Source organism: Macaca nemestrina, chromosome 7, assembly GCF_043159975.1.
Source record: "Macaca nemestrina isolate mMacNem1 chromosome 7, mMacNem.hap1, whole genome shotgun sequence".
Lineage (NCBI taxonomy): Eukaryota > Metazoa > Chordata > Mammalia > Primates > Cercopithecidae > Macaca > Macaca nemestrina.
Window position 1 is genome coordinate 148,179,967 of NC_092131.1, and position 21,631 is coordinate 148,201,597.

The window sequence follows — 21,631 nt, forward strand, 5'->3', positions numbered from 1 at the left end:
AAGCAAGTGGAAAACAAAAAAAGGCAGGGGTTGCAATCCTAGTCTCTGATAAAAGAGACTTTAAACCAACAGAGATCAAAAGAGACAAAGAAGGTCATTACATGATGGTAAAGGGATCAATTCAATAAGAAGAGCTAGCTATCCTAAATATATATGCACCCAATACAGGAGCACCCAGATTCATAAAGCAAGTCCTTAGAGACTTATAAAGAGACTTAGACTCCCATACAATAACAATGGGAGACTTTAACAACCCACTGTCAACATTAGACAGATCAATGAGACAGGAAGTTAACAAGGATATCCATGAATTGAACTCAACTCTGCACCAAGTGGATCTAATAGACATCTACAGAACTCTCCACCCCAAATCAACAGAATATAGATTCTTCTCAGCACATCGCACTTATTCCAGAATTGACCACATAGTTGGAAGTAAAGCACTCCTCAGCAAATGTAAAAGAACAGAAATTATAACAAACTGTCTCTCAGACCACAGTGCAATCAAACTAGAACTCAGGACTAAGAAACTCAATCAAAACCGCTCAACTACATGGAAACTGAACAACCTGCTCCTGAATGACTACTGGGTACATAACGAAATGAAGGCAGAAATAAAGATGTTCTTTGAAACCAATGAGAACAAAGATACAACATACCAGAATCTCTGGGACACATTTAAAGCAGTGTGTAGAGGGAAATTTATAGCACTAAATGCCCACAAGAGAAAGCAGGAAAGATCTAAAATTGACACCCTAACATCACAACTAAAAGAATTAGAGAAGCAAGAGCAAACTCATTCAAAAGCTAGCAGAAGGCAAGAAAAAACTAAGATCAGAGCAGAACTGAAGGAGATAGAGACACAAAAAACCCTCCAAAAAATCAATGAGTCCAGCAGCTGGTTTTTTGAAAAGATCAACAAAATAGATAGACCACTAGCAAGACTAATAAAGAATAAAAGAGAGAAGAATCAAATAGACGCAATAAAAAATGATAAAAGGGATATCATCACCGACCCCACAGAAATACAAACTACCATCAGAGAATACTATAAACACCTCTATGCAAATAAACTGGAAAACCTAGAAGAACTGGATAAATTCCTGGACACATACACTCTCCCAAGACTAAACCAGGAAGAAATTGAATCCCTGAATAGACCAATAGCAGGCTCTGAAATTGAGGCAATAATTAATAGCCTATCAACCAAAAAAAGTCCAGGACCAGACAGATTCACAGCTGAATTCTAGCAGAGGTACAAGGAGGAATTGGTACCATTCCCTCTGAAACTATTCCAATAAACGGAAAAAAACTATTCCAATAAACGAAATAAAAGAGTTAGTCCTCCCCAACTCATTTTATGAGGCAGCATCATCCTGATAAAAAAGCCTGGCAGAGACACAACAAAAAAAGAGAATTTTAGACCAATATCCCTGATGAACATCAATGCAAAAATCCTCAATAAAATACTGGCAAACTGAATCCAACAGCACATCAAAAAGCTTGTCCATCATGACCAAGTGGGCTTCATCCCTGGGATGCAAGGCTGGTTCAACATACGCAAATCAATAAACGTAATCCAGCATATAAACAGAACCAAAGACAAATACCACATGATTATCTCAATAGATGCAGAAAAGGCCTTTGACAAAATTCAACAGCCCTTCATGCTAAAAACTCTCAATAAATTCGGTATTGATGGAATGTATCTCAAAATAATAAAAGCTATTTATGACAAGCTCACAGCCAATATCATACTGAATGGGCAAAAACTGGAAGCATTCCCTTTGAAAACTGGCACAAGACAGGGATGCCCTTTCTCACTACTCCTATTCAACATAGTGTTGGAAGTTCTGGCTAGGGCAATCAGGCAAGAGAAAGAAATCAAGGGTATTCAACTAGGAAAAGAAGAAATCAAATTGTCCCTGTTTGCAGATGACATGATTGTATATTTAGAAAACCCCATTGTCTCAGCCCAAAATCTCCTTAAGCTGATAAGCAACTTCAGCAAAGTCTCAGGATACAAAATCAATGTGAAAAAATCACAAGCATTCTTATACACCAGTAACAGACAAACAGAGGGCCAAATCATGAATGAACTCCCATTCACAATAGCTTCAAAGAGAATAAAATACCAAGGAATCCAACTTACAAGGGATGTGAAGGACACCTTCAAGGAGAACTATAAAACACTGCTCAGTGAAATAAAAGAGGACACAAACAAATGGAAGAACATATGATGCTCATGGATAGGAAGAATCAATACTGTGAAAATGGCCATACTGCCCAAGGTAATTGATAGATTCAATGCCATACCCATTAAGCTACCAATGACTTTCTTCACAGAATTGGAAAAAACTTCTTTAAAGTTCATATGGAACCAAAAAAGAGTCCACATTGCTAAGACAATCCTAAGCCAAAAGAATAAAGCTGGAGGCATCACACTACCTGACTTCAAACTATACTACAAGGCTACAGTAACCAAAACAGCATGGTACTGGTACCAAAACAGAGATATAGACCAATGGAACATAACAGAGCCCTCAGAAATAATACCACACATATACAGCCATCTGATCTGTGACAAACCTGACCAAAACAAGAAATGGGGAAAGGAATCCCTATTTAATAAAGGGTGCTGGGAATACTGGCTAGCCATAAGTAGAAAGCTGAAACTGGATCCCTTCCTCACACCTTATACAAAAATTAATTCAAGATGGATTAGAGACTTAAATGTTAGATCTAAAACCTTAAAAACCCTAGAAGAAAACCTAGGCAATACCATTCAGGGCATAGGCATGGGCAAGGACTTCATATCTAAAACACTAAAAGCAACGGCAACAAAAGCCAAAGTTGATAAATGAGATCTAATTAAACTAAAGAGCTTCTGCACAGCAAAAGAAACTACCGTCAGAGTGAACAGGCAACCTACAGAATGGGAGAAAATTTTTGCAACCTACTCATCTGACAGAGGGCTAATATCCAGAATCCACAAAGAACTCAAACAAATTTACAAGAAAAAAACAAACAACCCCATCAAAAAGTGGGCAAAGGATATGAACATACACTTTTCAAAAGAAGACATTTAAGCAGCCAACAGACACATGAAGAGATGCTCATCATCACTCACCATCAGAGAAATGCAGATCAAAACCACAATGAGATACCATCTCACACCAGTTAGAATGGCAATCATTAAAAAGTCTGGAAACAACAGGTGCTGGAGAGGATGTGGAGAAATAGGAACACTTTTACACTGTTGGTGGGATTGTAAACTAGTTCAACCATTGTGGAAAACAGTGTGGTGATTCTTCAAGGATCTAGAACTAGAAGTACCATATGACCCAGCCATCCCATTACTGGGTATATACCCAAAGGATTATAAATCATGCTGCTATAAAGACACATGCACACATATGTTCATTGCAGCACTATTCACAATAGCAAAGACTTGGAATCAACCCAAATGTCCATCAGTGAGAGACTGGATTAAGAAAATGTGGCACATACACACCATGGAATACTAGGCAGCTATAAAAAAGGATGAGTTCATGTCCTTTGTAGGGACGTGGATGCAGCTGGAAACCATCATTCTCAGCAAACTATCATAAGAACAGAAAACCAAACACCGCATGTTCTCACTCATAGCGGGGAATTGAACAATGAGGTCACTCGGACACAGGAAGGGGAACATCAACACTGGGGCCTATTGTGGGGAGAGGGGAGGGGGGAGACACAGCATTAGGAGATATACCTAATGTAAATGACGAGTTAATGGGTGCAGCAAACCAACATAGCCCATGTATACATATGTAACAAACTTGCATATTGTGCACATGTACCCTAGAACTTACAGTATAATCATAAAAAAAATTGTCAAATAAAAATGTTGTCAATTAAATAAACAAGAGAACCACTTTACATTATAGATAATTCTAGTGTATTAGAAGCAAAAAATACTAGACAAAAGGTTATTGTTATTCACTACCTTTTTATGCAACATTTTGCAGATAAGTTGCCTTCTACTATTACCAATATTGCTATCCTTGAAGGAAGATTTACCAAAAAAAAAAAAAAAAAAAAAAAGCCTCAAAGTTACAAAAACAGATAAAATGTGGAATGATAGGAATTTATCTGTAGGCAAAATTATGCACTGAATGGTTTCTACAGGAAAATCTCCTAGGATTTTTGATATACATGATTTCTAAAATTTTCAATTTATACATACCTTTTAAGGAATACATCTATTGCTCTTCTATTTTCATATGTAGATATTACTAAAGCATTTTCACAAAATGTAATAATCTACTTAACTCTGGAAGGTTGACAAAACATCTTTTGTTTTTAAGTTAAGAAAAATTGGCCGGGTGCGGCGGTTCACGCTTGTAATCCCAACACTTTGGGAGGCCGAGGCAGGCGGATCATGAGGTCAGGAATTTGAGACCAGTCTGGCTAATATGGTGAAACTCCATCTCTAATAAAAAAATACACACACAAAAAAATTAGCTGAGTGTGGTGGCAGGCACCTGTAGTCCCAACTACTAGGGAGGCTGAGGCAGGAGAATTGCTTGAACTCAGGAGGCGGAGGTTGCAGTGAGCCAAGATCATGCCACTGCACTCTTGTCTGGGCAACAGAGTGAGAATTTGTCTCAAAAAATCAAAAGAAAGAAAAATCATTAATATTTTTCCTTAGACTGATTTTCTCTCTTTCAAGTTAAAAAAGGGGGAAATTAAGAATGCCATGTGGGCAGGTATATTTGCTACATAGCTTTTAGAAGTGCTCTTCAAATGTGCTCTGTTGATCACATTCCTCAGAACCATCAAGGGAGCATATGAATAGCCAGACTCCATCCTCCTGACCTGGACTGTCCACAGGTGAGCTATTTTACTTTTCACTTTAGATTTTGTTTTATTATGTTTTTAATTGTGTGTGTGGTTGTTGCTGTTGTTTTATTAAAGGACATATATTACATCAGTAACTCATGTAATTTTAAATGCATATGCCTGGCGCCATTGTAGGACCACCAAGTCACAATGATCTGTGAAAATATGCTAATAATTGGTCATTTTAAAACAACATCCCAGGAACAACTACTACAAAGGCTTTCCAGATGATTCTAACAACCAGCCAGATTGGGAACCACTAGTCTAACAAAGTATATACCTTAGGAAATTTTAATACCTTCAATTTTATATCCTTACTTGGAAGTCAAAATATTCGGACAGTTTTATAACCATTCAGAAAACAAAATATATACCATGATGTAAAAACTAGGAAGTATGCTAATTTCCAATATCACAGTTTTTCAGAGCAAGATTTTTGTTCTTTTGCTAGGAAAATTATTAATACTTCCAACTGACTTTAGGTTCTAATTTCATGTAAAGTGTATCAGACTGCAAATACAACATCCTTCAAGCAACTGTTTTAGTACAGTACTTATTGCACTCTACAGATCTTGATTTATAAAATGAACCAATGATTTGAAGTAGAAAGACTGATAATGAACTATTTCACATCATAACCTGGGAGTCCCAGAAACTTAATGCCTTTCATATTTGTACTGGTTTCTCATGAATATCTCTGAGTTGAACTAAACCTAGTGGCTGATTCTGTTCTTCATCTTTTATCAGTTTTTCCTGATAAAAGCTTGTTTTTCCTGATAAAAAAAAAAACTTGAATAAAAACAACCTTTGAAGTGAATAAACATATTGCTGCTCTAAATAGCCAGAGTAACAATCCATGTAATTCTTGATCCACCACTTACTAGCTGAATGAGATTAAGCTAGGTAAGTTTTCAGTATCTGCTTCCTCACCTATAAAATGGGATAATAATAATAAAATTAAATTGATAGAGGTGTTATAAGAAGTAAAAGAATGAAAAACAGGTAAACAGCCTGGAAAGTGCATAATATATAGTAATTCTGAGCAATAAGCTTTTATGTCTATTCTTCTGAGCTCTCAGGAGATAGTCATAGTCTTAGCAATTAAAAGTCACAGTTTGAATGTGGATTTGACTTTAAAGTTTGTGTTTTTTTTTAGTTAGTATCCCACCTCTCTTGATTCAGGCATTTATCCAACACCTTTTAACTCAATGCCATATGGGTATAAAACACTAGTCTAGGCACAGTACAAGTTAAAGGATAAAAAAAAGACAACTTGCCTGTAGATTATTCTGGAAAAGAAAATGAGAAATGCACATAAATATGAGAGTCAGTGTGAGAAGAGGCAAGTACATGGGAATTTTGAGGAGACAATAAATAGTTAATTCCAGTTGATAGAAGGTGGTACAAGGCTGACGGTGGGGGATCAAAAAGTCACCGTCATGGTGTAGGAATCAAGATAGCTCCACAAATGGTGCCAACTCAGCAAGGGCCAGCAACACTGGAAGAATTTGACCTCATGGGGAAGCTTCTGGCTACACACACTCTAAGGTCTCTTCCTACTGGAATGCTGTTCAAGGTGAAGGTTCTCTGAAACATTATCACCAAATATCCACATCTATAAACATCCGAGTTTTCTGATCCTCTGGATCCTGAAGACAACAGTTGAAATAAATAATTCAAATGTGTGAGCTTATAATTCCATAAAGCTGTGTCAGGGAGACGGCATCCCACAGTTTGACAGCAAGAGCTCTGCACTCCAATCTGGCTAAGGTTACTTATGGAGAAAAGATAGCACTGCTACCTAATGATAACTATGTAGCCATGGAGAGAAAAAATATGTTGGCGTCTGCCCAAATCCCAGTAAGCAGATGGCCATGGGCACAGAAACCATCATGACAACTGGCACCTCTTTGGGATGCTCTGAGCAGGAAAGGGGCCCGGAAAATGTCCTTCTTTGGCTGTCCTTCCTTCAGAGGCATATGGGTGGCACAGGATGGGGAAAATTGCCTGACTGCTGCCAAGGGGAGCAGAGATAGCCTTTAAAATCTAGGCTACCGCAGCTTCCTAGGTAGTCAATCTGGTACCTTTCAGCAACCAGAGACCATCTTAAAAATGTGTGTGCTGATTTCCTCTAGGACAATTGATATCCAACAGATTCCATTCACAGTTGGCTCACAGGATAATAAGAAGCTAAGCTCCAAGAGGATGGAAGGGTGTGAGTCCTCTATAGCCAGGCCTCATATGTCAGGTGAATGGTATAGGATTGTTTTATCTGTGTTTTTATTCTTAACCAGGTGGTTATAGATAACCAAGAGCACGTGTGTATTCCAAAGTTAAGTACCACTGAATGACTAGGTTTTTTAGCTGGTTGAAGGGTCACCATCAGTAACAATCTGCTTTGCAGAGGGTTGCTCATTTGGAATTTTTAAAAGTTGAAGAAGATCCATTTTTCTGAAATGTATCATCTTGTCCTATTTATGATATTGCCTAACATTTCAAGCAACTACATTAACCAACTGGCATTAAAACATTTCTCTATTATGTCACAACAGATATACACAACCCCCCACCCCCGCCCCACACACATACATGCTCATGCACTTCTTAGTCTTCATTTGCCTTTGAGTAAACTTCTTTGAATCAACAGCAAATAAAATACAATGTCAAACTGCTAGCCTGTATCCCAAGAAATAGCAAATGAATTTCAGTAACAAGGACATCTGACTCTCAAAAATCACTCTAATATAAGATGGATATTATTACCATATGAATTGCATTTGCATAACATTTGACTACTTTTCACTCTTAAATCAGTTTTAAATATAGTGGAGAACTACCCATCCCTGCAAAAAAAAAAAAAAAACACACACACACACACACAAAATGTCACAACAGCCAGTGCATGCAAGATCCCTTTGACTTATATCATTCCTAAATAAATTACATAAACTGTGTTGTTTTATAAGGACAGATTTTTAGAGTGGCAAACCCCAGTTATTTCAGTTGTCTTAGAAATTCAAATAGTTTAGCAGTAAAGATTTCTGATTATTCAATATTCTACTCGCATCAACCAGAAAATGGCTAGTTTAGAGGAGTTTGATCACATCTTTGGTCAAGACAGAGAAGCCATAACCAGCTGCTACTGGCTGCAGATATTATTATGTTATTTGATAATAGCAAGTAACATTTGGTCATATATACCTTTATGAAGTATTATGTAGAGTAATAGCTTAGTTAATGATGACAATACCATGATCAGGGAACATAATAATAATATGCAAATCAATTAAATTGAGCTTGTGAAAGACTATCCCGAAAATATAAGTAGTTAGCATGCAACTAAAATAAATGGTAAGGGATTGGAATAAGTGCAGAGGAAGTTGGGTTGAGAAATAAAAAGTAAACACACACTTACATTTACATATAACTATCACTTTCCACAATTCCACCTGGATTCCAAACTATGTAATCCAAAGTTGTTCCCACAAGAAAGCAATTAAACTTGTTAATTAAGGTACTCTTCTCATTTCCGTGGTGGAGAAGGGACTTTATTCTTAAGGAGGTAACTATTCAACTCTATGCCCTTACTGATCTCTTCTCAAAGAATAGCTTGTGACCACTCAGGCATGACCTAGGGCCTTGGTTCTAATGCTCTCCCTGACTGTGCCAGCAGGTTGTAAGGGAGTCCGTGGTCTTCCATGGGACTGACCTATGGTAGCCTGTGCAGACACAACTTTTCCTATAGGCAACCCCTAAATTGTTGAATGGATAGGAAAATGAGTGATTATGTCTCAGAGTCGATCTTTTCATATTTTTTAAGATTAACTACAACTTTCTCTCCATCCCTGTAAACTTAATGGAACCAAGAAATAGACGCCAAGCTGTTGGCTTAACCTTTGATTTCACTCACCTTTTCTTCGACAACCGATGCCACAAAGTTAGTTGATGTAAAATGGGGTTTGTGCCTAAATTGAGCAGAGAAATCTGATCCACAATGTGTTGGGTTAAGTTTGGGCTCATTCCAATATGACCCATTTAACATATTCTTTGATTTTAAATCAAGCCCAACTTCTCAGGAGAGCTGTCTGAGTAAAATAAAATGCTCCTCAGCGGAAGCATGAAAAGTCATTGCAAGTAAACTCTCACCCAAGTAAACACAGAACATGCTCTAAAGAAATGCTACCTGATGTTAAAACACAATTAGCTTACAATGTAGCATTTAAACATGAATACCTCCAGCCAAGATCCTCTCTTCCAACTCCGCCATTTGTTTTTTATAGGCCCTTAAAGCTGCTTCTTTGAAAGAAGGACGAATTCTCTTTGGCTTTGTGATCTCCACTGGCTGTTCAGGAATGTTTTGGTTTTCATCTTCTCTTATATCCATCTCAGCTGATGTTTCATTTAAGGGTTCTAATCCCTCTTCACTAACCATATCATCTGCCGGACCATCATAACCCTCATCTTGTGGAGTTTCATAAGGTGTTTCATATAAAAGGTGATCATATTCTTGTATTTGTTCATCTGTTTCAGTAATACTAGTCCTGTTTTCTAGTTTAGCAAGGACTTGTTCCATCACTTCAACATAATCTGTTTCATTATCAGCCACTGGTTCAGTATAATCCTCCTCATCCTCTGCTTTATAGTAATAGGGCTCCGTGTAGACATCAGAGTCAAGCGTGGTACTTGACTCATTTGCAGTTGATTGAGATAATGTCCGAAATCTCCCCATTAATGAAGAGCCACTGTCCTCATACCCACTCAGACTCTGTGTGCTTTTGTTCCATACTACTTCCAAGGCTGATTTAGCCCTCTGCAATGTAGATCCAAATTTTGGAAAGCTGAAAGTCTTATCAGAAAGGTCAATGCTTAATCGACTATGCCATGATTTGGGTGGGGCATCCTCTGAATCATCACTTTGCAATTCACTTTGACTTCCATACATCATGGACAACTGGTTTTGATTTTGGTAAAGCTCATTAGAATTAGCTCCCTCATAAGAATCATATTGGCCAACCCATTGGCCTTGTGGTTCATTATCCAAGCCAGGGCATGGAGAAGAGTTGTCATCTTGAGTTAAGTCATAGCTCTCTGAGTCATCTTGAAGATCACTGTGGCACTTTCCCAAGTATTCTAGGTCTTTATTGTAAACACCCAGCTGTTGGTCAGAAAGACTATTTGTTTCATAATCAAAACCTTCCTGGGTAGATGAATCCAAGCCTAAATCAGCTCCTTGCTCTACTTGATTCCATTCCTTCCATGGAGAAAGATCCTCATGTAAAGAGAGCTGAGAATCACTGTAATGACTCCGGTCTCCAGATGCACACACCATGCCATTACTCATTCCACTATCCACAGTTTCTGTGTTTTCAATTTCAGTCTGCCCTTGGATACCCTGATTACTTCCATTCAAATGCTGGTCCTTGGGACTGTCATACAGGGTCACTGTTCCTTCCTGTTTCCTTTGCCATAGCTCCCGGTCCGAAGATGACAGGAGAGAGCTTCCATTAGTTCTAGTGAAAAACTGATTTTCTGAAAAATCCTCTGAGTAAGACTGACACAATTTGGAAAAATCTGATTCAGAACGACTAAGCTTAGCAGTGAAAAAATCACTCTGTGAGTGCCAGAGAGGTGTTGCATCTGCATAATGGGTTGTGGTTTGCTTTTCCAAGATATCTGATTCTGGCAACTGTGAGGAGATTTTATCATAATCTGATTTATTTGAAATTCTGCTGCTATTAGCAGTTTTATTCTTGGATCTAGCACTGTGTGATTTTGAGCTTGGCTTGGAAGTACTTCCCTTTGTTGGAAGCTCTGACTTGGAAAGCACAGCATAACTGTTTCTATTGAGGTCAGATTCAAGATCTTCATCACTGTCATCAGGTGACTGCCAATTGTTTTTGATTTTTGGCTCTGGAGTAGACAACTTCATATCCATACTCTCGTATGTCTGGGAGGATGGTATCCCTTTCTCTTTTCTTTCTCTGATGTCATGAGTTAGAATATCTGTTGAAATTCCAATGCCTGTTCCTTTGAGTTTATATGATTTTTTTAAGACAGAATCCCTTTGCTGAGGGGTTTCAAAGTACACAAGTATGGGTCGAGGCTTTGCATTTGGACAGTCCCTCTGGTGTCCTATCCTCTGAGCAAATTCAATTTTAATAGCATTTGGTGCATCTGAAAAACCCATTTTATCTATTAGAATTTGGTACACCACACTTTCAACATATTCAAATCTGTCTTCAGGCACATTTAAAAATCTCAGGCTTGCCTTGCTACCCATATGACCTAAGTGCTTAATATAATCATGGATGTCTCTAGTTTCCCTCCGGGACTGGACAAACCCTGTACGTAGCTGCTCAATTTCACTTTGTACAACCTCCACACTGCTAGAGATCTCATCGATGGAGTGCTTGAGAGCATTGACATGCCCTCGTAGTTCAGAAAGTTCTGTTTCAATCTGACTTATTCCCTGAAGTTCCTTAAAGATCATTTCCATGACATCATGTGTCTGGCTAATGCAGCCAGAGGAACTGAACCCTGGTTCCAGGGCATTTGTCTTTGGGTTTCGGATAGTTCTGTCCAAAGACTTGCTTCTTATTCCCCAGGATTTTTTCATGGTGCTTAACTCGGAGTCTGAGGAGACACACTCTTGACTCTTTTTCCATTTTCGCAGTTTTCGTAAAGCCCCCAGTTTTAAGCTATGTAGAGTACGCTCCCCATCAGAGCTGCCCTCAGAGGGTGCAAGGCTGCTTGAACTCTTTCTGTTGCGTCTAACTGGCATTGTGTGTGTTGATTGTGCCTGGTTTTCTGTGCTACTCCTTAGTTCATTTAATGATTCTGAGTAGGAACTCTCAATTGAAGACAGCTCTTGAAGCAGATCCTCATGGTCACTGTTGGTTACTTTAGTATTCTTTTGTAGGCCATTGGCAATAGCTACTCGGTAACTGAATGTTGGCGAGAGGGAAAACTCTTTACTAGCCTCGTCTTCCTTGGTGGATAAGTTGTGAGTAGATGAACACTTTGCAATCTTCTTTACAGTGCTTTTAAAGGTATAAGAAAATTTGGGGGATTTGGTCTGGCCAGCAGTAGGAAAGTCTTGATCCTTTCTCTGCTGACGATACTCTTTTTTTTTGTTTGTATTTCCCAATTTCTTTGTAAACATTCCTTTGCAAAGCTTATGAATGTAAGGTAAAATCAAGCTCTTGAAAAAATTAGCCACCATGGAGAGCAATTAGTGCAAGCTTTTCTGTCCCAGAAAAGTAAACAAGTATCAGGATGAAAATCTGAAAATCCAAGGCAAGCATCACTGTTCAGATGTTCTGTGAATCACTGGAAAGAGCAGGAAGGGCAGGCGTGGCTCTGCCACATTGTCGCTGTCCTGTGCAAACCGGAAGCAAAGCTCCATCTGTGAAAGACATTCTTTCCTGGAGGAGGGGTTTCATGAATCTCTGTCATTTCCACACAACTCCATGTAGTGTCTACAAAGAAATGAATGTTAAATATCAGAATTCAATTCTAGATTTATTCCATTTCCAACATGTTTCAAAAGTATTCGTAATACACAATGTGTGAAAAATTGCAGAGGAGGTAGGAGCATATATGAATTTCAATGTAAATTTACTTTTAAAATAATTACTTAAAGCAAATCACTACCAATAACTATGTTTATAATGTTTTTTGATAAATCATTCATGGGTAGGCACAACTGAAATAGTAATAAAAGGTAATAATGATTATTTAGAAAACACTGAGTAATATGACAGGCAACTTATGCAGCCATATTAACTTCATAAAGTCATTTCTACTTTACTTTCTTTCCTAATAACATGTTTACTTACACAAACATAAGAATTTAAATCTAAATATATTTCCTTCACATCCCAGGTATTCAAAATTCACAAATTAATATTATCTCTATATATAAAACCTGTTTTTATTCATCCAAATAATCTTTTTCTGACCACACAAATAAGTAATCTCTATGATGACTAGTTTCTTGAATTGTGTGAAGAAAAAGAAAATAAAGTTAATATTTAATTTTGCTGGTTTGCCAGCACAAGGCCTTATATGTAGTAGGAATTCAAAGTTTCATTGAATTGAACTTACTATTTTATCAGTGAAATGTAACCCAGAATAATAGTAACAGTCAAAAGGCTTTGTTGGTATTCCAGTGTGTGTTTGGGTAGATAATCTATTTTATTCATTAAAGAACACATCATAAACTACAGATTGTCTCAGAAATCTGCTCTTTTATCAGCTCTCTCCACTTGGAAATCTGCCAGTTTCACTTCAATCAGGCTCTACAGGGGATTTCAGAATACATGCTCTGGCCAGGAGCCGAGCTTCACAAGAGAGAGGGAAGCATAAGTGAGAAGAGGAGGAGAAAAGATGGAGTGAAAGAGATGAACTCTAAAGAAGCCCAAGTCTTTCTAGATTTCAAATACTATCAGAGTATAACTCTTCTGCTCTGAAACAATTTGGTGTTCATTCACAAATACAAACCAGGACCTATTTTCTACTAATAAAAACGTCAAGAAATTTACTTTTGAGTTAAATTTAAAAAGCATTTTTTTACTCCTATGGGACATCTCCTTGTGAAGAAAGGGCTTTGGAAAGTTAAGCTGCAATAGGGTAGATAAATTATGTTTAAACTAGTTTTGGTCAAATAAAATTTTCTACCAATCACTCAATCCAAAATCCTTGGTCTTCCAAACTTAGAAACAAATGCTTCCTTTTGTTTAAATCAAAGTAGCAATTCTGTTAACGCCTCTGATGTTTTCCAATCTAAATTTCCTGACTGGCATCACTGGTTCAAAGCTACTGTTATAGGCAATAATTGTTAGAAAACGTTTGAGTGGGAAAGTTCAATGGGAAATGAAGGCCACCAAATGCAAACCCAGGAACAGGTGTCCACAGTTGCACCCGCGAACTCACTTGTTCATATTCCAACCACAGAGAACAACCTGTGATTCACTAAGGGCTCCATACTCTTTCATGCCTCAGTAACTTTTACATCCTCTCCAGCCAGAATATCATTCATAATCCAGCCCTCACTATCTGTAAAAATTATTTTAAACTCTAAAACCATTTCAGCAACCACTCCAACGGAGCTCATCTCTCTCCTAACCACTCTTTATTGAAGAATTGGCACACATTTCAGCCACTTAGTATCTCCACCTAGTTGCCCAAAATTAAACTCCATCCAGAACCTAGCAATTTTCCTGAATTACTAATCTCAATAATGTCATCATAATTATCCACTTGCCCACAGCATATACCCAGGAGTCATTCTAGACCATGTACATGCCTGAGGTGACATAGTCTTGCCTTAGTTCTGAACTCTGTCATTTCTCATCTGGACCATGACAGTTGTAGCCTACGTGGTCCTCCTAAATGATAATTTGACTCTTTTTTCAAATCCTAAATTTCTAAAATTAATACAATTGAAAATATATAAGTCTTCCTTCTTGAAACACTATTTTAGCAGTCTTATTTTCTGTCACTCCCATAAGCACATCTGTCTCAGTCATGGTGAAGTAATAGCAGTTCCCTGATTACCATATTTTTACCCCACTAAAGGGCCTTTTTCCATGCTATTCCTTCTTCCTCCAATTATTTTCCCCTTCCCTTCTCTATTCATATGTCTCTTTCACAAATATCTATAGAATACCTATACATTTGATACCCAGCCAAGGATCAACATCAGCTCATTAGACCTCCTCAGAGTACAGCACTTCCTCCTCTGTGCTCCTGCAATGTACTCTCAAAATACCATAATTATGTATGTGAAATATTTTATCTGTATGTCTGCCTCTCCTATCTGACTGTAAACTCTTGAAGAGCAGGAGCTGTGTTCTAATTAACTTTAAATTTTTGTATTCCTTGATACATAAGAGACTCATACTGTTTTTCAGATAGATGATTATATAAATGAATGAAAGTAGGAAACCCATGAACTAATACATAAACAATATAGGTTCCAATAAGCCTAAAGTGGCTGCACTGGGCCTTACACAATCCAGAGAAGGAGAAGCGGTGTGAGCAGAAGAGAAGCATCTGAGACATTCATGTCGTGTGCAAAGATGGAGAAGCATCCATGTTATCCAGAGAGGGATGCCTCTGACGGGGAGCAGAGGACTGACAAAATAGAATCAGAAGGTAGACAGTTTTGAAATTTAAGAAGTCCCATTTGAGGAGGAGGCGCTAATGGTTATTGGCTTTCAGCACAGTCCCTTGATCCAGATTACCTGCATTGGAATCCCAACTCTGTGATACACTAGCTGTGTGGTCATAAGAAAGTTACTTCCTTGGGAGGCTGAGGCAGGCGAATCACGAGGTCAGGAATTCGATACCACCCTGGCCAAGATGGTGAAACCCCATCTCTACTAAAAATACAAAAATTAACTGGGTGTGGTGGTGCGTGCCTGTAGCCCCAGCTACTCAGGAGGCTGAGGCAGGAGAATCACTTGAACTCCATCTCTACTAAAAATACAAAAATTAGCCAGGCATGGTGGTGCATGCCTGTAGTCTCTGCTGTTCAGGAGACTGAGGCAGGAGAATCGCTTGAACCCGGGAGGCAGAGGTTGCAGTGAGCTGAGATCACGCCACTGCACTCCAGCCTGGTGACAGAGTGAGACTCCGTTTCAAAAAAAAAAAAAAAAAAAAAAAAAAAAAAGAAAGAAAGAAAGAAAGAAAAAAAGAATAAAGGAAGAAGAAGAAAGTTACTTCCCTACTGCTTTTACAGCTTTATCTTGTACATTAATTATATTGGGACAGAAATAGCATCTCCTCATAGGATAGTTGTAAGGTTTAAATAAGTTAATACATGTAAATTTTTGGAGCAATGTCTAGAAGATAGCAAAGCCCAGTACATGTTAGTTATTACTAGTACTGAGAAGAGTAGTGAAAAGCTTCAAGTAGCAATCACAGAAGACTAATCAGGTGGTACCTGATGTGAAAATTATGATATAGTGGGGGGCAACCTAAGAATTCTGCTAGGTTGGAAAATGAAAGAGGGAGAACAAAGACATTCTAAAGAAACAGTCAGAAGTGAAAGGGAAGATACCTTTATCTTTATGGTTCAGCAACAATTTCCTAATGTTGAAATCTCACCTTCCTAGTTACTGAGCCCCTACGGTATGTGTGTGTGATACAATCCCATCATAAAACCATAGATGCCTTAGGGAAAGATTCGGTGAGTTCAAAATACCGGCTGTGGCACTTCCTTCAGACAAGTGACTGAGATGGCAAAGGAAGATGACATTTAATGGTCACCTGTTATGTTTCAGAAACTTAAATTATCTCTGTAATCCTCACAGAAACTCTTTAAAGAAGGCATCATTATGCCTATTATACGAGGATATAACAGATTCAAAGAGATAAAGAGATACAGCCAAAAACATCACTGATAAATAAAGTAAAAAGGTAGTTTGGTCCTAGTTCTGGAGTCAATGAAACAATCCTTTGTATGTAAAGTGAATGTTACCAGTGGTAACTGACACAAGCCCTTATACCCACAAGCCCTTATACCCACCCACATACCTACTCCTCTCTCTGAAGTTCTTTGATTTAAAGGAAAATGGCTCAAATCAGGAAAAACTCAAGGTGGATGAGAGGTAGCTGGAGGGTGAACGCTAAGATAACATCATCTCGTCTTAACTACTTGAATTCCAAAGCTCCAACTTACTCTCCAGATATTTTAACTGTAGTTACATAACCATATATTATCTTCAGTAATGAACTTTAGGGATAAGATTTAAGACTTTGGAAAGAAAGTCTTTGAGAAAGATTAAAACAATAGACTATGTTGTTATGGGAAGCCTTCGTAATAACATTCAATTATTATTTACTATGTACCAAGCACTGTGTATGCAATTTTCTAAAGTTTATCTCATTTCGTTCTCACAATAATTGTATAAAATAAGTATTTTCATTTTCCAGATAAAGTGACTCAAGGTTTAGAGTTTCTGAAAACTTGCTTAAGGTCATGCAATTAACATGAAACACAGTCTTGACTCCAAGCCCCAGATTTGAAGAGGAAGTGTGTAAACTCTGAAATTAATATTAGTGTTTAATGTGAAATATGGTTTGCAGATATGTTAACATACTCATTTTTAAGAGAACTATTTAATATGACTCTAAAAGTTAGATACCCTAGTGGGCTAAAGGAGATAATGAACTTTTAAACAGTCAAAAATTTATTGCTAAATCATTACCAGAATTAAGCTAAAGCATTTTCAGATCAACAAACAATTTTATGTTCCTTATTAAATGCATTAAAGTATTTTATATTCCTTATTAAAGGCAGTAAAGTACTAAATACCCAGGTGAGCTGGATATTTAGAGGTTAACTTTCAAGACAGACAAAGAAGACAAAGGGACAGGACCTCTTATGGTACAGCCCAAGGAGTTCTCCTCCCCAAGTCCTGGCCTCAGGACCCACACTTGTCTCACTGGCCCTGATTCTGATCTGTATTCCTGTCTTTGGTCTAGAAATATGCTTATTACCTGGCTTTTCTTGTTATTTTTAGTTCTGGGTCACATGGGCAGGATGTGCAGGTTTGTTACATAGATAAACGTGTGCCATGCTGGTTTGCTACACCTGTCAACTGATTACCTACGTATTAAGCCCAGCATGCATTTAGCTACTTTTCCTAATGCTCTACCTCCCCCCAACCCACCCCCCAACAAGTTCCAGTGTGTGTTTTCTCCTCCCTGAGTCCATGTGTTCTCATTGTACAGTTTCCACTTATGAGTGAGAAGATGCAGTGTTTGGTTTTCTGTTCCTGCGTTAGTTTGCTAAGGATAATGGCTTCCAGCTTCATCCATGTCCCTGCAAAGGACATGACCTCATTCCTTTTTATGGCTTCTTAGTATTCCATGGTGTATATGTACCACATTTTCTTTATCCAATCTATTTTTGATGGGCATTTCAGTTGATTCCATGTCTTTGCCATTGAATCACTTGACTTTTTGACTTTCTCTTTACTGTTATTTGCTTAATCCTAGACTAATAGAATAACCTTACTCTTAACTGCTCCTTCATTTGCATTAAGTTTCTGTTATGTGTCCTGGACTGTGTTATGATTAGTATTATTTTCCCACGAACATAGGAAAAAAACCTCTGCTTTTCAATACAACAGCACCTCATCAGCAAATGCCCTATAATTGCTGATTTAAAAGAAATCCTTTCAAAATACATAAAAGGGTGATACATAAATATGGTTCACCATATATCTGTTCAACAGTAAATTCTTGGTGATTTGGAAAGTAGCTGACTCAAAGAAGCTTCCCATCAGGTAGGAGGGCAGAATCACTGCAACAGAGAAGGAGCAACCCTAACAAAGTACAGAAAAGGTGCAACTGAGCAAGAGGGTTCCTGTGGAAAACAGCATTGAGTAGCACACTGACCAAGTAACTTTATAAGCGGGCTCCTCCAAACACAGCAAAGAAGAAAACCAGAGTAGCTGGAGATGGAAGGGCAAGCCAGATATACCAATAGCATATGAGGAACCACCAGGATTGATAAGGGGGAGCAGGTCGAGGTGGAACAAGTTGGGACAAGGCAGATAATGAGCAAATAAGTTGATATTAAAGATAAAATTTTAAAAAGCATCCTCTAGAATGTCTTTATCAGGTCAACGTAGATTTATACCTGCTTTATATATCCTTTCCACATGAAGGAGTAAAAGGATGTGTATGTAATGTGACTGATGGTCACAGGGATGACTCTGACAATGTGAATTGCTGGAACACAGTAACACATTAAATAATGTTTGGGGGAACTGTTAGTTGTTTGCCTTACTTTAAGGCAAAAGCAATAAACCAATGTATATTAAAATATTTCAACAAAAATGATGAAGTCAGAAAGTGATTAAAAGGTTTTTTTCTAAGGTAATTTACTATTAAAAAAAATAATAAACAGAAAGACCCCTTTCCCCCAAGAATGAAAGTCAAATGACTCAAGCATCCTCTTTAATTTTAGCTAATCATTTATTTTGTGAATTTCTTCACCCAACTAAAACCCACATACATTCTGTATTCATTCCCATTGCTGCTACTTTTGTTTAAGAGTAAACAATGGCACTCAGTACTAATATTTCCATAGCACTTAGGATTTACAAAGTCCTTTTGTGTGGCTTATCTCAAATAATCTTCATGGTAATCTTATAAGTATAGTATCTCAGTTTATGATCAGGAATGCTGAGCCTCAGAGATGCTAAAGGAGTTGCCCAAATCGCCTAATTCTACAATTATTTCAATATCATAATTTACATTCTCCTTACTTTAGTCATAGAATACTACAATAGCTTACTGGTCCCCTAAAGTAACATTCTCCACTATTTCAAAACTTCCCATTGACTGATTTCATCTAATTTCTCTTAAATATCATTTTCTTCTCCTCCTTCTCCCTATGAATGATTGTGCACCTTCTGCTCTAGACCACTTCATGGTACCGTGGATGCACACGTGTATTCTTCCATTGTTTTATTCTTGTTCTTCACTCTGTCTAGAATGTCTTCCACCTATTCTGTTCCAAATCATTCAAATGAGAAATCAAGACTCATCTTTTCCACAAAAGTTATTTAACTTGTCATCTTTTCTTTTCATTATAGTCCTTACAGTCTATTTAGTCTGAACCATGACATTTAGTCCTTAATTATTCTTCTAAGCTGTTTACCGAATAGCTCTTATACATGTTTTTCCATTTTTAATGTCTATTATATGCCAGGCATTGTCTTGAGTGCTTTTTTATAGATTATATTAATGTTTGATAGTAAACTTGCAGTAGATACTGTTATGCATCCTCATTTTACAGATGAAGAATACGAGAGCCTGAGTATCTAGCTCAAAGCCACATAGCTTGGAAGTGATGCAGCCAGCATTGCAACCAATGTGACTGGTTTTAGAGTCCTTTCTCATAAACACTATGCTATAATACTATGCCCAGGAGGACAAATCTTAGGGAAATAGGTGGTGACCTATGTAGTATGTTTGAAGAACTCCCCTACTCAAGAATAATCTATACTAGTTTTTATTATTAGAGCTTTATTTCTTTTATTTAAAATTTTGGTCTTTGTTGAAATGCAAGTCTTGCCACTGGGCCCCTAGGTTTTAAGGCTTATCAGGCACTTTGTACTTTGGTATAAATGGTTTATCGGGATATCCCTCAGGATTTGGAGGGAGAGTGGAGAGAACATTAAAAAGCCTGAGTCACAGAAGCACAGATGACCAAAGTAAACATGGATAAATGGGGTCACATCAAGTTAAAAAGCTTCTGCACAGCGAAGGAAACAACCAACAAAGTGAAGAGACAACCCAGAGAATGAGAGAAAATATTTGCAAACTACCCATCTGACAAGGGATTAATAACCAGAATATATAAGGAGCTCAAACAACTCTACAAGAAGAACATCTAATAAATCCAATTTAAAAATGGGGAAAAGACTTGAAGAGACATTTATCAAAAGAATATATACAAACAGAAGACAGGCATATGAAAAGGTGCTCAATATCATTGATCATCAGAGAAATGTAACTCAAAACTACACTGAGATATCTCACTCCAGTTAAAATGGCTTTTATCTCAAAGACAGGCAATAACAAATGCTGGTGAGGATGTTGAGAAAAGGAAGCTCTTGTATACTGTTAGTGGGAATGTAAATTACTACAACCACTATGGAGAATGGTTTGAAGGTTCCTTAAAAAACTAAAAATAGAGCTACCATATGATTCCACAATCCTGATGTTGGACATATATTCAAAAGAAAGGAAATCATTATATCAAAGAGATATCTGCAATCCCATGCCTGTTGAAGTACTGTTCACAATAGCCAAGATTTGGAAGCAACCTAAGTGTCCATCAACAGATTAATGGATAAATAAATGTGGTACATATACATAATAAAGTGCTATTCAGCCATAAAAAGAATAATGAGATCTTGTCATTTGCAACAACATAGATGCAACTGGAGTTAAGTGAAATAAGTCAGGCGCAGAAAAACAAACATTGTATGTTCTCACTTATTTGTGGGATCTGGAAATCAAAGCAACTGAAATCATGGAGATAGAAAGTAGAAGGATGGTTACCAGAGGTTGGGAAGGGTAATGGGGAGGTGGAAGGAAGATGGAGATGCTTAATGGGTACAAAAATAGAAATAATGAATGCAATCTAATATTTGATAGCACACTAGGGTGACTATAGTCAGTAAAAGTTTAATTGTACATTTTATAATACTAAATGAGTATAACTGGACAGTTTGTAACACTAAGGATAAATGCTTGAGGGGATGGATACCCTATTCACTGTGATTATTACACATTGCATGTCTGTATCAAAATATCTCAGGTACCCCATAAATATATACACTGACTATTCACCCACAACAATTAAAAAAAGTTAAAGTCTGAGAATGGGAAGAGTCCACCTTCACAGGGGACAGGTAAGAGAATATTCCAGAAGTGAGATACTGAGGAGCCTTGAATAAGCTTTGCCCATTTACTATCTTGGTGTGGCCCAACCCCGTTCCCAGCTACATGATGATAAGCACTATTGCTTTTTCAATCTTTGCAACATCTTCCTAATCACATGCACAGAGAGCAGAGTACAAGTACCCTGGCTTACAGAGAAGCAACTTAGAATTGTAACATTTCAAAGCTGAGATTTTTGTTATAAGGTATTGTTTTGTTTTGATTTTTACCCTCAGAAACAAGCCCCCTTCCACTTTTTTCCCAACAAAATCAGATG

At 37.6% G+C, this 21,631-nt stretch overlaps 1 protein-coding gene across 1 annotated transcript in view; it reads right to left on the reverse strand.

Annotated features, from left to right (window-relative positions):
- Positions 1-21,631, reverse strand: part of LOC105490028 (unc-13 homolog C) — a 699,235-nt gene that overhangs the window by 649,741 nt on the left and 27,863 nt on the right. Inside the window, exon 2 of the mRNA XM_011755257.3 lies at positions 9,118-12,362. Within this exon, the coding sequence (XP_011753559.2) occupies positions 9,118-12,106 (2,989 nt within the window). The 5' untranslated portion in view covers positions 12,107-12,362. The remainder of the gene's footprint in view (positions 1-9,117; positions 12,363-21,631) is intronic.